The 13207-nt window shown below is 51.6% G+C and overlaps 1 protein-coding gene across 2 annotated transcripts in view; it reads left to right on the top strand.

The window, feature by feature from the left end:
- ITSN2 (intersectin 2) overlaps positions 1-10128 on the top strand; it is a 140238-nt gene extending 130110 nt beyond the window's left edge. For both annotated transcript variants that reach the window (XM_021697570.1, XM_044918835.1), the window contains 8 exons: positions 1548-1646; positions 3214-3381; positions 3800-4015; positions 4592-4713; positions 5583-5665; positions 8130-8213; positions 8648-8821; positions 9258-10128. In XM_021697570.1, the coding sequence (XP_021553245.1) occupies positions 1548-1646; positions 3214-3381; positions 3800-4015; positions 4592-4713; positions 5583-5665; positions 8130-8213; positions 8648-8821; positions 9258-9415 (1104 nt within the window). In that variant the 3' untranslated portion in view covers positions 9416-10128. The remainder of the gene's footprint in view (positions 1-1547; positions 1647-3213; positions 3382-3799; positions 4016-4591; positions 4714-5582; positions 5666-8129; positions 8214-8647; positions 8822-9257) is intronic.
- Positions 10129-13207: the final 3079 nt, after the last annotated feature.

Genomic DNA, 13207 nt, shown 5'->3' with positions numbered 1-13207 from the left:
CAAAAACAAAAGGAAGGAGCAGTTTTAATATCTCATAGTAGGAAATAGGTAAATTATAGTAAATATGCTTTTCAAAGTCATTACAAATGGTCATCAAAAAATAAAAATAAAAAATGGTCATCCAAGAATACTAGCTACTTTATTCAGGTACTATATTAATAATAGGAGTAGAAGCAAGTAAGTTGTGGTCCTTAGTCTCCTGGAGCTAACAGTCTGCAAGGTCATGGAGACATCTCCGGTGTGATCCCTCTACCTGTCTTACCCAGTCCGGAGGTGGTGTTACAATAAAGGTGTCCACGGGTTATTGTGGGGGCTCAAGAAGGATCACTGAAAAGGGGGGAAGGCGTCAAGGAAGGGGAGAGGCTAGCCAAGAGGAGGCATAATGTGAGTCTTCAGAAATGAGTATGAATTAAGTGACGAGAGAGCAGAAGGAACAGTAGCCAAGGCTAATGCATTCATGACTGGCACATTGTGGGTGCTCAGTAAATGGTAGTGATTGTTTCTGATAAAGCAGAGACAACGGGCAGGCAGAGGCAGGGGAAATCAAGAGCTGTTTAGAAGACAGATTGGGGGGCGCCTGGGGGGCTCAGATGGTTAGGCGTCTGCCTTCGGCTCAGGCCTTGATTCCAGGGTCCTGGGATAGAGCCCCACATCGCACTCCTGGCTCAGCAGGGAGCCTGCTTCTCCCTCTCCCTGTCTTCCCCCCCTGCTCATGCTCTCTCTCTCCCCGTATCTCTGTGTCTCAAATGAATAAATAAAATCTTAAAAAAAAAAAAATAGAAGACAGATTGGTGTGGAAGGTGACTCCCGGGTGTGTGGAGGGAAGGTGGGTGGGGGCAGAATGGTGCTACCAACTCAGGGACGGAGGTGGAAGAGAAGGCTTTCGTGAAGGAAGAGGAGGACTTTGGGGTATACTGGGGTACTGAGTCGGAGATCCGGGTCGGGGGGAGAGTAACGCAGCAAGCATGGAGCTCCAGAGAGGGTCTGGGTGACTCAGCTGCAGGGGTCTTGGGCAGCACCTACGGTTACTAGCTGGTAGGGGAGAAAGAAGTGAGGATCGGCAAGGAGCCGGCTGGGAAGAGAGCCGTCAGTGGTTCTGGAAGCAAAGGAGAGAGTGATGGCACAGACACAAATCCACGTGAGAAAGAAAGAGCTGAAAAGCATCTGCTGACTTGACCAAATGAGGGGAGATACCCCTGCTGCTAATCTGATACGTCTCATTTTGAATCCTGAGTTGTTGTTGTTTAAGAATTCATTTTTCATTCATCAGAGAGAAAGGAGAGAGAGCACAAGCAGGGGGAGTGGGAGAGAAAGAAGCAGGCTTCCGACTGAGCAGGGAGCCCGGTGCAGGGCTCGATCCAGGACCCTGGGATCATGACCTGAGCCGAAGGCAGACGCTTAACGACTGAGCCACCCAGGCACCCTTGAATCCTGAGTTCTTAGAGAAATGAGAAATCTAAAAGGTGGTCAACATCAGGAGTACAGTCAGTGTCCCTTTGTTTTCCTTGAAGCTGTGATTTCCTCATGAGCCTCTCGGTTATTTGCAGAAGTTGGCGTCTGACCCTCGATGTAAAGGAATGCCCCTTTCCAGCTTCCTGCTGAAGCCCATGCAGAGGATCACCCGCTACCCTCTCCTCATCAGAAGTGTGAGTGCCCTGGCTGGGACAGAGCGGAGCCACAGGGACCAGGCACCGTGTGTGCGCACACTCACGTGCACGCGAACATGCAGTCCGGAGTAGGCAAATAAAAGCCATCCAGTGTCACTTGGTGACCCATCCTCCCCTCCCCCAGCAAACTCCCCTGGCCTCAGAGTCAGGAGTGTGTTTTTCTGGGCAGGGCCGTCGCCCTCTAGGTCTGCGGCTGTGGAGCCTGGCTTGAGCCCAGAGTCCACTGTTAGCACAAGCCTGGACTCCAGTCTTTCTGCCTGAGATCTGAATTCACCTACCAGCTAATCCCCTTTACCTAGATTATCTCAGGAGTCCTGACTCAGCATGTCCTAACCAGAGCTCATCACCAGCCCCTCGCCTTACCCCACCTCAGCTTGCTAACTCAACAGTCCTAAAATACCATCCATCTGTTAACATCAGCTATGTGGGCCTCTTGAGCCAACATGCCTTCTAAGGAGCTGGCGCACCTTACAAAGCATTTCTCCACAAGTTATCACGGATATGATTTTAATCATCTTACAAAGAAAAACAGCAAAAATAATATAAGACTGTTACTTTTATTGATCATCCCTTGACCGTTGGTCCCTAAGCCACGTTAACTCAGTATGGACCTTATGTTACAGTTATGATACCAAACTGACCCATTAGTACAGAGTAATCCACAGCCCCTTACTTGAAATATTTTGAGCCAGATGTGTTTCAAAATTCAGAATGTAATTCAAATACTGTATTCCATCTGACATCACAACAAAGCCTGGACATCACCTGTAACCAAACAGTAATATTCCTACAGTGAAATACATGAATAATCACTTTTAAATAGAATAAATAAATACCTCTCTTCAGTTTGGGTCAGGTTTTGCCACCAAATGAATATTAAAAACACTTTAGACTTCCAGGGCTTTGTCCCATAAACAAAGGACTGTGGCCCCAACATGGCCAGAGTCCAGGCAGGAGCCGTGTGCTGATGGGGCCGCTCATTGCCCAAGGGGCCACACAGCTGTGTGCCAGCCTCTCTTCTTTTGCATTTGTAACATTAGTTTGAAGTCCCTTCGGAGTGAACTCAACGTGTTTTCCTACAAGCTGATGACATGATTTTGTTGTATTTTTCCCGTAGCAGAGGATTCATTCCTTTCTTCAGATTCTTAAAAAAGCTCAGCGGCCCCCAGAATGTTAGGAGCCCTCACTCTGCAGCAAGCGCACACACCGAGGGGGCTGCGGCCAGTCCTGCTGCCAAGTTAAGTGCACAGCGTGGCTTCAGTGCCTGGGGGCCGTAGGGAGCCCCCTTCAACACGGGTACTCTTACCAAGACCCTGCCAGAGAGCCACCCGCCATGCACACGTTTCAGGGCACTTGATCCAAGTAGCACTTGGCACACCCTCTGTACCCGAGTCCCCTGTCCCCCCAAGAACTCCGGAGCCATGAGCTCGTCGAGGGCAAACAATTATCTTTCTGTTGTAGAGCCGGTGCCCAGCACACAGCACATACAGCGGCCAGGAGGACGTCTGGGTGGGTGGCTGACACTCTGCTTCCCACTCTTTTCCAGATTCTGGAGAACACCCTGGAGAATCACGTAGACCATTCCTCCCTAAAGTTGGCTCTTGAGCGGGCAGAGGAGCTTTGTTCCCAAGTTAATGAAGGAGTTCGGGAAAAAGAAAATTCAGACCGGCTGGAGTGGATCCAGGCGCACGTTCAGTGTGAAGGTCTCACAGAGGTGAGGCCTGTGCGGCTGGGCTGGGTGCCACTAGGGAGGCTCTGGGTGGGGAACCGGATTCAGGCCTCCCCTACTGTGAACAGTATATGCCTCAGCCCAGCCCCTGTTGGACTCACCATCCTGCCTCTTCTTGGGGCGTCATTTCCCTTTCTTATAAAGAGAAATTGGGTATTTTTGAATTCTTTGAATTCAGCTGGTAAATCCATATTCTGTGGATATAAGTAATCATTTTTATGATGCCAGTTTGAACTCTGAAGAAAAATAAATGCAAGGACCTTTTGTGTCAAGATGAATGATTACAGCCACATTCCCAACTAGAAGATTCTACCACCGCACCCTCAGGTCCAGGGCACTGGCCTCTCGAGGGGCACGGGGATGGTTTGTGCCGGGACTTACAAAGCGACAATTTCTCTTTAAGCAACTTATCTTCAACTCCCTCACCAACTGCCTGGGACCCCGGAAGCTTCTGCACAGTGGGAAACTATATAAGACCAAGAGCAATAAGGAGCTACATGGATTCCTCTTCAACGACTTTCTGCTCCTGACCTACATGGTCAAGCAGTTTGCTGTTTCCTCAGGCTCTGAGAAGCTTTTCAGCTCTAAGTCCAATGCCCAGTTCAAAATGTATAAAACGGTAAGTGTTGCGTTCCTGGCCGTGGCATCAGGAGCATAACGAGGTGTTTCTGTCACCTTGAGGACCTCCTTCCCAACCTGAGCCTTTCTTGTCCTCGTGGGACTCTCTACACCTGTCTCCAGACGGGTCACTCCCCCTTCCTCAGGTCCCAGGGAGGAGGCCCCAGTGTGGCTGGGCTCTCACTGCCCTCTTGCAGCTGACGACTGGATTCCAGCTGTGGATTCTGGCCTCCTCCCTGGCAAACGTGCCGTGTGATCCCACATTCAGCATCAGGTCTCTGTGAAACTGAAGCTGGAGCAGAGTGCTCTGTGTAGGAACGTGGAGGAGAGACCCTGTCTCATGAGCAGTCATGGACACTCAGAGCTCCTGTCCCCAGTTCAGGAACCTCTGATCTGCCCAAGACGTTTTCTTCCACAAAATGGACACAGTCTCTTTTTCCCAAAGTAAAAGACCCGAGAAGCTCAACCCTTCTCTGCTTCTCAACAAGACTCTTCAGAACCAAGCTCTCCCGAGATGTAGGCAGGTGGAGGGTTCTGGCCCATCTCACAGCCTGTGTTTTGGCCCTAACTCTTTCAGCCCATTTTCCTGAATGAAGTCTTGGTGAAACTGCCCACAGACCCTTCCAGCGATGAGCCTGTCTTCCACATTTCTCACATTGACCGGGTCTACACCCTCCGAACAGACAACATTAACGAGAGGTCAGTCCTGACCACGTGCCTTGAAGCCTGGATGGCTCCCTCCCATAAGCCACCTCCAGTCCATGGTCAAGTCCCACTCATTCTGCACCCCAGGCTCTCCTAACCAGTCCTGTCCACCCCAGTCCCACTGGTCAGCCTTGGTGTGGACGTGCCGGGTTATTGCGATCACCTCAGTGTGTGTCCCTGCCTCCAGTCTCTCCTCAGGATCTTCCAAAATGGGAGATCCAGCACCTTGCTTCCTACTAAAATCCCCCATGCGGCAGTCCAGGCTCCTCCGCCCAGTCGCTGAGGCTGTGTGTGTGTGTGTGTGTGTGTGTGTGTGTTGCTGAGGCTGTGTGTGTGTGTCGCTGAGGGTGTGTGTGTGTGTGTGTGTGTCTCGGCCCCAGCGCCATCCCTCCACCCCCAGGACCTGTACTCCAGCCGGCACATCTGCCCTCCTCGTGTGGAGCGCCGCGCTCCTCTCTCTGCCTGGCCAGCCATGCAGCCCCCGCCGCGCCGCTCAGCACCTCTGTGATGGCAGGCTGGGGACGCGCCTCCCCCTCTGCGCGCCTGCTTCTTGGCCCAGTCTCAGGTCGAGTGTCCCTCTGTGGTGCTGAATTGCTCCGGCCGTGGCGCACTGCTCTCCCCTGGTGCCGGCACCTTGCCCGTACCTGGTGTTCTATAAGCAGTCAGTGACTGTCTAGAAATTCCCAGCTTGATCTTCAAACAGCAAACAAGTCTTCCAGTTGAACTAATATTGGGTCTGTGATTGGAAACTTGTCGAGGCCAAGGTTAGCACAGGAGTGAAGAGCGAGTGCAGAGCTCTGGAGCTCCCGGTTGAGCCTGGGAGCTGTGTGGGGAAGCCACCCCATGGCTGTGTTCTTCTCCAGGACTGCCTGGGTCCAGAAGATCAAGGCCGCGTCCGAGCAGTACATCGACACGGAAAAGAAGAAACGGGAGAAAGCTTATCAAGGTAGTGGGTGCTGCCCTGGAGGATTGGAAGCAGCTGCCAGGGGACCCCGGGGAGGGGGAGGGGGAGCGGTCCCACCCTCAGGACGCAAGCTGCCGCTCCTGCAAGGCGGGGGCTAAACAGGGACAGCCGGAAGGACCACACTTGCTGGGGGATCAGCCAGCAGAATCCCCCCTCGCTGCTGCTGCCCTCGGGGCCTCCCTGAACCCCTACCCACTACACAGATGGGGGCATCCAGTGCCAGCCCTGGGACCTCCCTTCTCTCTGTGGCAAGCCCACTTCTGCTTGGTCCATTTTACTTCACCCAGCTTCACTTCTGTGCCTGTTTGCCTTCAGCTCTGCTCCTCCTCTGCCACCCGGGCCCCTGCCCCAGGCCTCCCCCACGTCTACCCATCCTCCTCCCTGGACACTGGGGCCTGAATCTCAAGGTTTTCCTCCTCCTCACCTGCCCTTCATCGCACTTGCTGTCCCCATCCTGTGCAGATGGCTCCCTCACTTGACACCAGTGACCGAACCCACGGAGCCACTCACTCTCCCTCCTGAGCCACCCCCACCCCCACCCCCCCCCCCCCCCCACCCCCGCACCAATGGCAGGAAGTCACGGCTCCTCCTCCGCTTGTACCTGGAGCTCCGCCCTCGCCTAAGCCTCTCTGTCCCTCTGCTCTCTCAATTTCATGAAAGTCATGCTGGGCTGCTTCCCTGAGCCCACATCCAGACATACCTGGACTTCTCCCGGCCACCTGCTGGCCTTTGCACCTTGGCATCTCCTCCTGGGAAGCTCTGTGGACGCAGCGTTGTCCTTGCCACCTGGACTGCAAGCATGCTCTCGGTCCTCATGCTCCTCTACTCATGGGCCGAGTCACACATCTTCTGTCATTCTCTTCCCTTGTCCTGGTCCTTTCCCGGTGGCACAGCCCAGTTAAGACCGTCCAACTTCCACCCCGGCACAAGGCCCCCCATCGCCCATCCTCGTCATCCCCAGAGTATTCTTCTTACAGGGCTGAATCTCCTTGCTTAAGCATCTTCCCTGTTGCCTCCCAAATTAAGGACAAATTCTTACCCCAGACTCAGGGCGCAGCCCCACTTCTCCCCTTTCCCTCTGCCTCGCCCACACCACTGCCTGATTGAACAAACCACCTCAGATTACACCCCCCCAAGCCTTCCCTGTCCAGTCCTCCCCCTTATGTTCCACTGCTGTAGCTGCAACTCTGTTTTTTTTATTCAGGTTTCCCTTATTTTGTTATATACTCTTGAAAGGTATGTGTAAATTGGCTTTTGCTGATTGAATCTTATTTTAATGGTACTTCAAATGCTTGCTATTGAAAATCAACGACTGAATGATTTGTAAAGCATATAACAATCTCTTAATTGGTAAAAGACATAAATCAAAGTTTTTATATTCGTTTTGCTTAATATCAATATCTATACATATTGTTATGCATTTTCTAGATGTTCAATTCTTTAGACATTTATTACTTACTCTGTGCCAAGCCCTGTGCTAGTCCTAACCGGGCCTTCAAAGATGAATATGGCCCAGCCCTGCCTTTGAGGGGAACTGAGTGTAAGGGCCGCGCTGGAAGGGTTGGCAAGAACAAGGGGGGGGGGCCACATCTCATAAAGTTTTATGTGCCCTAAGTTTTGAAAAATCAGTAGCTCACCAAGCAGCCTTTTGTTTGTTTTTAAACCCTTGAGGGCAAAACCTGCTTAACTTCCTATTTGCCAAGATAATCTGAGTTCACAGACTCATTTTGAGTACATCCTCAAATAGAATAAGGTCTTAAGTGAAACTGCTTTATAAGCTGAAGTGTTTACATGTAACTGGAATGATGGTGGGCGGCTAATAGACGTTGGTCCCGGACAGTGAATTTTTACCTTGCCAGTGACGGTCCTTTCTCAGACTCAGTTCTGCCCTGTGTGGAGATGGCAGTTCCCAACAGCCACCCACCCTATAGCGTAACTGTACAGTTTAAATAAGACTTTTATAGAGGTCTAACACCGTGCCCAACACAAAGTATTCAATAAATGTTAGCTGCTTTTAAGTGCCGAATGGATATAATGTCTTATTTTGTTACTGTTACCAGTTGCTAGGCCACTGAGGGTAAATGCAAGGCTGAGTAAACACCAGCTCTGCAGCAGCCTCTGCTGGCAGAGGAGACTCGAGGACGTTCCGGAGCCTGGGATGGTGGATGCGCAGAGGAGGGCAGAGATGGGAGCAAAGCTGGGCGTGTATGTCCAAGGCTGGGTAGGACGCAGACAAGCAGAGATAGTGGACAAGGTGTCCCAGCAAGTGACACAGCCTGGGCAAAGGCAGAGCAGCCAGATGCTGGTCGGCCAGGCCCAGTGCCGTGGCAGGGGACACTGGGAGTGTTAGGGTCGGTTAGACAGACTGTATCTACAGCTCAGTGTCCGGTGCGCCACCTGCAGGCTCAGGGAAGAACTTACCGGGGCTTGTCTTCCTCTCTTGCAGCTCGCTCTCAAAAGACTTCAGGCATCGGGCGTCTGATGGTGCAGGTCATCGAAGCTACAGAATTAAAAGCCTGTAAACCGAATGGTAAATGCTTCTTTCATTCAACAGATGTGGTAACGGCCCTGTTCTTTGCTGATGACTCTTCTGAACATTGAATAACGGGACACTTAGAAAAATCAGTGTTTCCAGTGCCACTAAAATGGTTGTTGGACCAATGTTATCATAGTGTGTTTTCCCAGTAAGTTCCAGTGCCTCCCTCCTCAGCACGTCAGAGTCGAAGCCACACTGACACTTGCCCAAGCTCGTGGGGAACAGTTGGGGCCCTGGAGCCCGCACGGTTGCTCCCAGGCTTACGGTGCTGTCAGCACTGGGGACATGGAGACCACCACTCACATTTGGGCCCCCACACAGTGGCTCCTCCTCTTGTGGTTTGGATCCTGCTTCTGCTCAAGGAAGGTGCTGTTGTCATTTATTTTACTTACACGTGCCATGTGCGTCTTTGGTTTGTTTTTGTTCAGGAAAGAGCAATCCATACTGTGAAATCAGCATGGGCTCCCAGAGCTATACGACCAGGACCCTCCCGGACACACTCAATCCCAAGTGGAATTTTAACTGCCAGTTCTTTATTAAGGATCTCTACCAAGACGTGCTGTGTCTCACCATGTTTGACAGAGACCAGTTCTCACCAGATGGTAAAGTATAACTCGGCCAGGGAATCCGAAGTTTCCCCAGTACTCTAGAATTTGGGGTCTAGGTCCAGGGTACTTGGCTTTAGTTTTACCCCGTGACACCTAAGGAAAAGGGCACGGGCCTGTGGGCACCCGCAGCTCCCATGGGAAGCAAGGCTGGGGGGGGGTTCTCTCAGGGGCAAAGGGTGGCCTCCAGGGTGTTTCCATTATGGACCCCAGTCCCTCCCAGCACCTCCTGAATGGCTGACCCATTCTCTGGAGCCCAATGAGGCAGCTTCCCTCCCGCACACCCCTCGTTCTGCATGCATCCAGTCACAGTAACAGCCACTAAGCTGGATCTGAAAGTTTTAAGAATGTCTTCAGACACTCCTCCTGGGGTAGTTTTCTTTAACGACTTTTATAAAGAAGAAACTTTGACTCTCGCATGTCTGTTCACCAGATTTCCTGGGTCGTACTGAGGTTCCAGTGGCAAAAATTCGCACAGAACAGGAAAGCAAAGGCCCCACAACCCGCCGACTCCTGCTGCACGAGGTCCCCACGGGGGAGGTCTGGGTCCGCTTTGACCTACAGCTTTTTGAGCAAAAAACTCTCCTGTAGGGGCCTCAGGGATCTGCCCAAAAGGCTGGGCTAGAGCCAGATGGACGGTGCCGCACCTGGGCCCAAGGAGCACCGCCGGCTTCATCCATCGCGGGCCACACACACCGGGGCTATTTTCTTGCACACCAAATTGCTAGCAATCTATGCAAACATGGTCTTTCCTATAAATAAACCAAACCCATAGCACAGTGCCTTGTATTAGTGTTAACATCTTTGGTTGTTTTTAGATGCCAGGGTTTCCATTTTCAGGGCTACAAAAAGTATTAAGTGGAAATGAGGCATCAGAACACCAGATGCTACCTGTGGTTGAACGTGCCCAGGGCGGGTGGTTCTGGTGATGCTGTAGCTACCCCGTGCCGGGGGCCTGTGCCGGGCCACGGGTGCTCAGGAGGTGGAGGACTGGGGAGTGTGGGTGCAGCCTCAGGCTGAAGCCTGTCTACTCTGTGCACTGAACAAAAACAGAGTTGATCATTTTATTCCCGATTAGATTTTATCATCTCTGCTGAGACAATAGAGTTTGAAATATAAAGGGGAAAGCTTGGTTTACTTTAAATACTGTGAACTCTAATAATATGGAAATATTTTTCAACTTTAGTTTTCTGAAGTATAAATTATTTATGTAAATTCCTTGTTTTGCCTATTTCATAGGACATGCATCTTTAAGCTTTATCATTGCCAATATGTACAGAAAGAGAATAAAAATATAAGTTTATGAATGTAACTTCTTTCAAAGTTTGACTGATTTACGTTCCACCTGAAAGGCTCTTAAAAAGTAAGTTCAGGATGCTTGGGTGGCTCAGTCTTTAAGCGTCTGCCTTCGGCTCAGGTCATGATCCCGGGGTCCTGGGAACGAGCCCCGTGTTGGGCTCCCTGCTAAGCAGGGAGACTGCTTCTCCCGCTCCCCCTGCTTGTGCTCTCTCGCTTGCTCTCTCTCTCTAATAAATAAATAAAATCTTTAAAAAATATAAAAATAAGAGGTAAGTTCAGGGGTTGCTGGTAATGAAACCAAATTTCCTTTCTGCGAGGGCGGCAAAAACCAAGGGCAGCGTGGGAAGGGGGAGTGCCTAGGAGACCCTGCAGCCTCGTCTTGACTCTCACTTGCTCTAGGACTCTGGTACATTTACCTACTGTTTCTGGGGCTTGGTTATCTTTGGTGGTGAGACTGCTGACCTCTGTGGGAGCAACACCCTTTGAGTCCTTCTGCTTGCCAGGTGAGCAGCAACCTGAGAGGTAACTTAGAACAGACATTACACATCCTCAGCAGGCCTTCAGCCTCCAGCTCCAACAGCACCTCTCTGTCCCCGTCCCCTGTCCTGTCAGAGCCACATCTACACCGTCGGAGCTGCTTGTTTGGACTCTCGATTTTGAAGTATGCAATTTGTTTTGAACATTGACAAAAATAAGGTCTTACCCACTAAATCCCTGGGTTAATGAGTGCAGCCGGAAAGAGTGGTCTTTTGGAAAGAACCACACAGGCTGCAGGTGCCCTGATTTTCAGGGAGCACATCTTCTCAGGGAGCTGGAAGAACAAGAAACATTCAGATGTCCCTCCACCCCGGCCCCCATTTCTGTCTAAACATAATCACTGGGCAAAGAAAGGCTGGAAAACATAATTCAGAATATTCAAGTAAAAAAAAATCATAGTTCCAGGTATTAATCCCGGACGCTGACTTGTTAAAACTTAGATGTAAAAGTGTCAACAGAAGAGACACCACTCAGCATGTGAAACCAAAACAATTGGATACATTAATTAAGGAAAAGTTTGGCCGGTCAGGCACACAGCCTCACTGATCTCCTAGAGGGTCTCCCATAGGGTCTTGAAGCAAGTTTTGTGTTGGTTTTGGAGGGAGGTATGGGCTGATGTCCAAGTCTGCCTCTGACTGGTCTTCCAAAGCCCGAGACTGTCACCGATGGGTCAGGCTGGTTTAAAACCAGTTCTGGGGTTACTTGTGACCCGAGCTACAGAATAATCCTTTTCTCAAGACGGTGAGGACTTGAATTCTCACTGGGATGAACTGTGGCTAGAGCCATTTCTCCATGTCTACATATGTCAGGGTTCTCTTCAGATTCAGGACAGAGGAGCCTGGAGGATGTGAGTCAGACAACTTCTCTGAAACTTCAGAGGACATTCAATGTCTGTGCTCCCAGCAACGCCAGTCACCTGCTTTGACCTGGGAACGCAGCTCTGCCCCTGGAGAAATCAAGTTCTCTCCTGACTGAAACTGAGCTTGATTTTCTGAAGGGTGAGGGAACGGAGTGTGCCTTTAGACTACTTGCATCCCCCGGGGAAGGGCTGAGCAGACCCGAGGGATGCCCAGCAACCCCCACCCCCACCCCCGAGCTCTTCAGGATCAGGACGCTGTGGCACACCAGCAGGATAACCACCCTCTGAAAGGGACCCAAATCCTGAGCAGTTTGGCTCACATTACAGGGGTGAGGAGGGAGTGTGCTCTGGCGATCAGACCAGTACTTTGGCACTGGAGGGCCTGGACTTGGAATCGAGAACGCTGCCACTTTCAACGATGCAGCCGACCTTAACAAGTTACTGAACCCCTCTGAGTTTCACGTAACAGGAGATAATACTACTATCTTGCTGTGAAGACTTTTACGTGAATAAAATACCTCACCTAGTTCACAACAGGAGCGCAATAAACGGTAACTGTTATGATATGGTTATCTCTTGCAATATCTTACACGTCCGGAGACAGAAAAACCTGCCAGCAGCATTTTAACTGTGGCGCAGACACTACAAACCAAAGCTCAGCGAAGCTTTATTGCCAGTGGCCTCCCTGCAGATGGCCCGGTTCCTGGCAGCCGCGCCCCAGCTACAGGGAGGCCTGGTGCCGCCCCAGGGCCTCTGCCGTCGTCACTCTCCTTTCCACGGGCCGTGCCCCCCACCCATGCTGGCCGTCCCCAGCCGCCCAGGATCGCGGTCTGTGCTGTCTGGTTCCTCCAACCTATGAACAGAGGGAAGCACTGAGTGTCGGGTAGGGAAGAGGGGCTGACGGGGGCAGGGAGGAAGGCCTCGGAGGATCCCACCCAACACTCGACCCTCCTGCCTGAGCTGAGACCTTCCAGGCAGCCCTCTCCTCACCTCTCCCCTGCTCTCTGGCTTCTGCGACGCTCAAGTCCTATGTCTTTGGACTCCACATGGTACTAACCTTTCTATGGTGGGACAGAGATGACCAGCTGTCCACAAAACACTTGCTCTCTCTGCCATTGTGCTCAGAGCGGCGAGGGGCTACTTTTCCCAGCACACTCCCCCCACCCCCACCCCACGGTTAGGGACAGCCATGTGACTGGTCCTCGCCGGTTGGAACATGCGAGACCTGGCCCACCCACCCTGCCAGGGCAGCACTCCTCCATGACCTCTTCGCTCTTCAGGTGGACAGGAATGAGTTCCCCAGAGCAACCTTGGAATCTGGGCAGTGAAGATGACAAAGATTCCCTCAGCTAGAGTCCCAAAGACTGCATGGAAGAGAGACAGCCTGCCAACCTACCCTGTTCTGACACCTGAGCAAGAAATAAATTTCTGTTGTGTGTAAAACACACTCCATTTTTTGCCTCACGTGGCAACAGCAGTCAGGCTCCCCTGCCAGAAGGGCAGAGCTGACATTGTCCCGTTCAGAACTGACCAAGGGACTTGGCTCTCAGAATTATTCCCAGAAGAAATTGCTGAAGGGGGCGCCTGGGTGGCTCAGTTGGTTAAGCGGCTGCCTTCCGCTCTGGTCATGATCCCAGGGTCCTGGGATCGAGCCCCCCCTCGGGCTCCCTGCTCAGCGGGAAGTCTGC

This window comes from Neomonachus schauinslandi, chromosome 10 (genome assembly GCF_002201575.2).
Source record: "Neomonachus schauinslandi chromosome 10, ASM220157v2, whole genome shotgun sequence".
Lineage (NCBI taxonomy): Eukaryota > Metazoa > Chordata > Mammalia > Carnivora > Phocidae > Neomonachus > Neomonachus schauinslandi.
The sequence above is the reverse complement of the archived record's forward strand: the minus strand, read 5'-3'. Positions and strand labels throughout refer to the sequence as shown.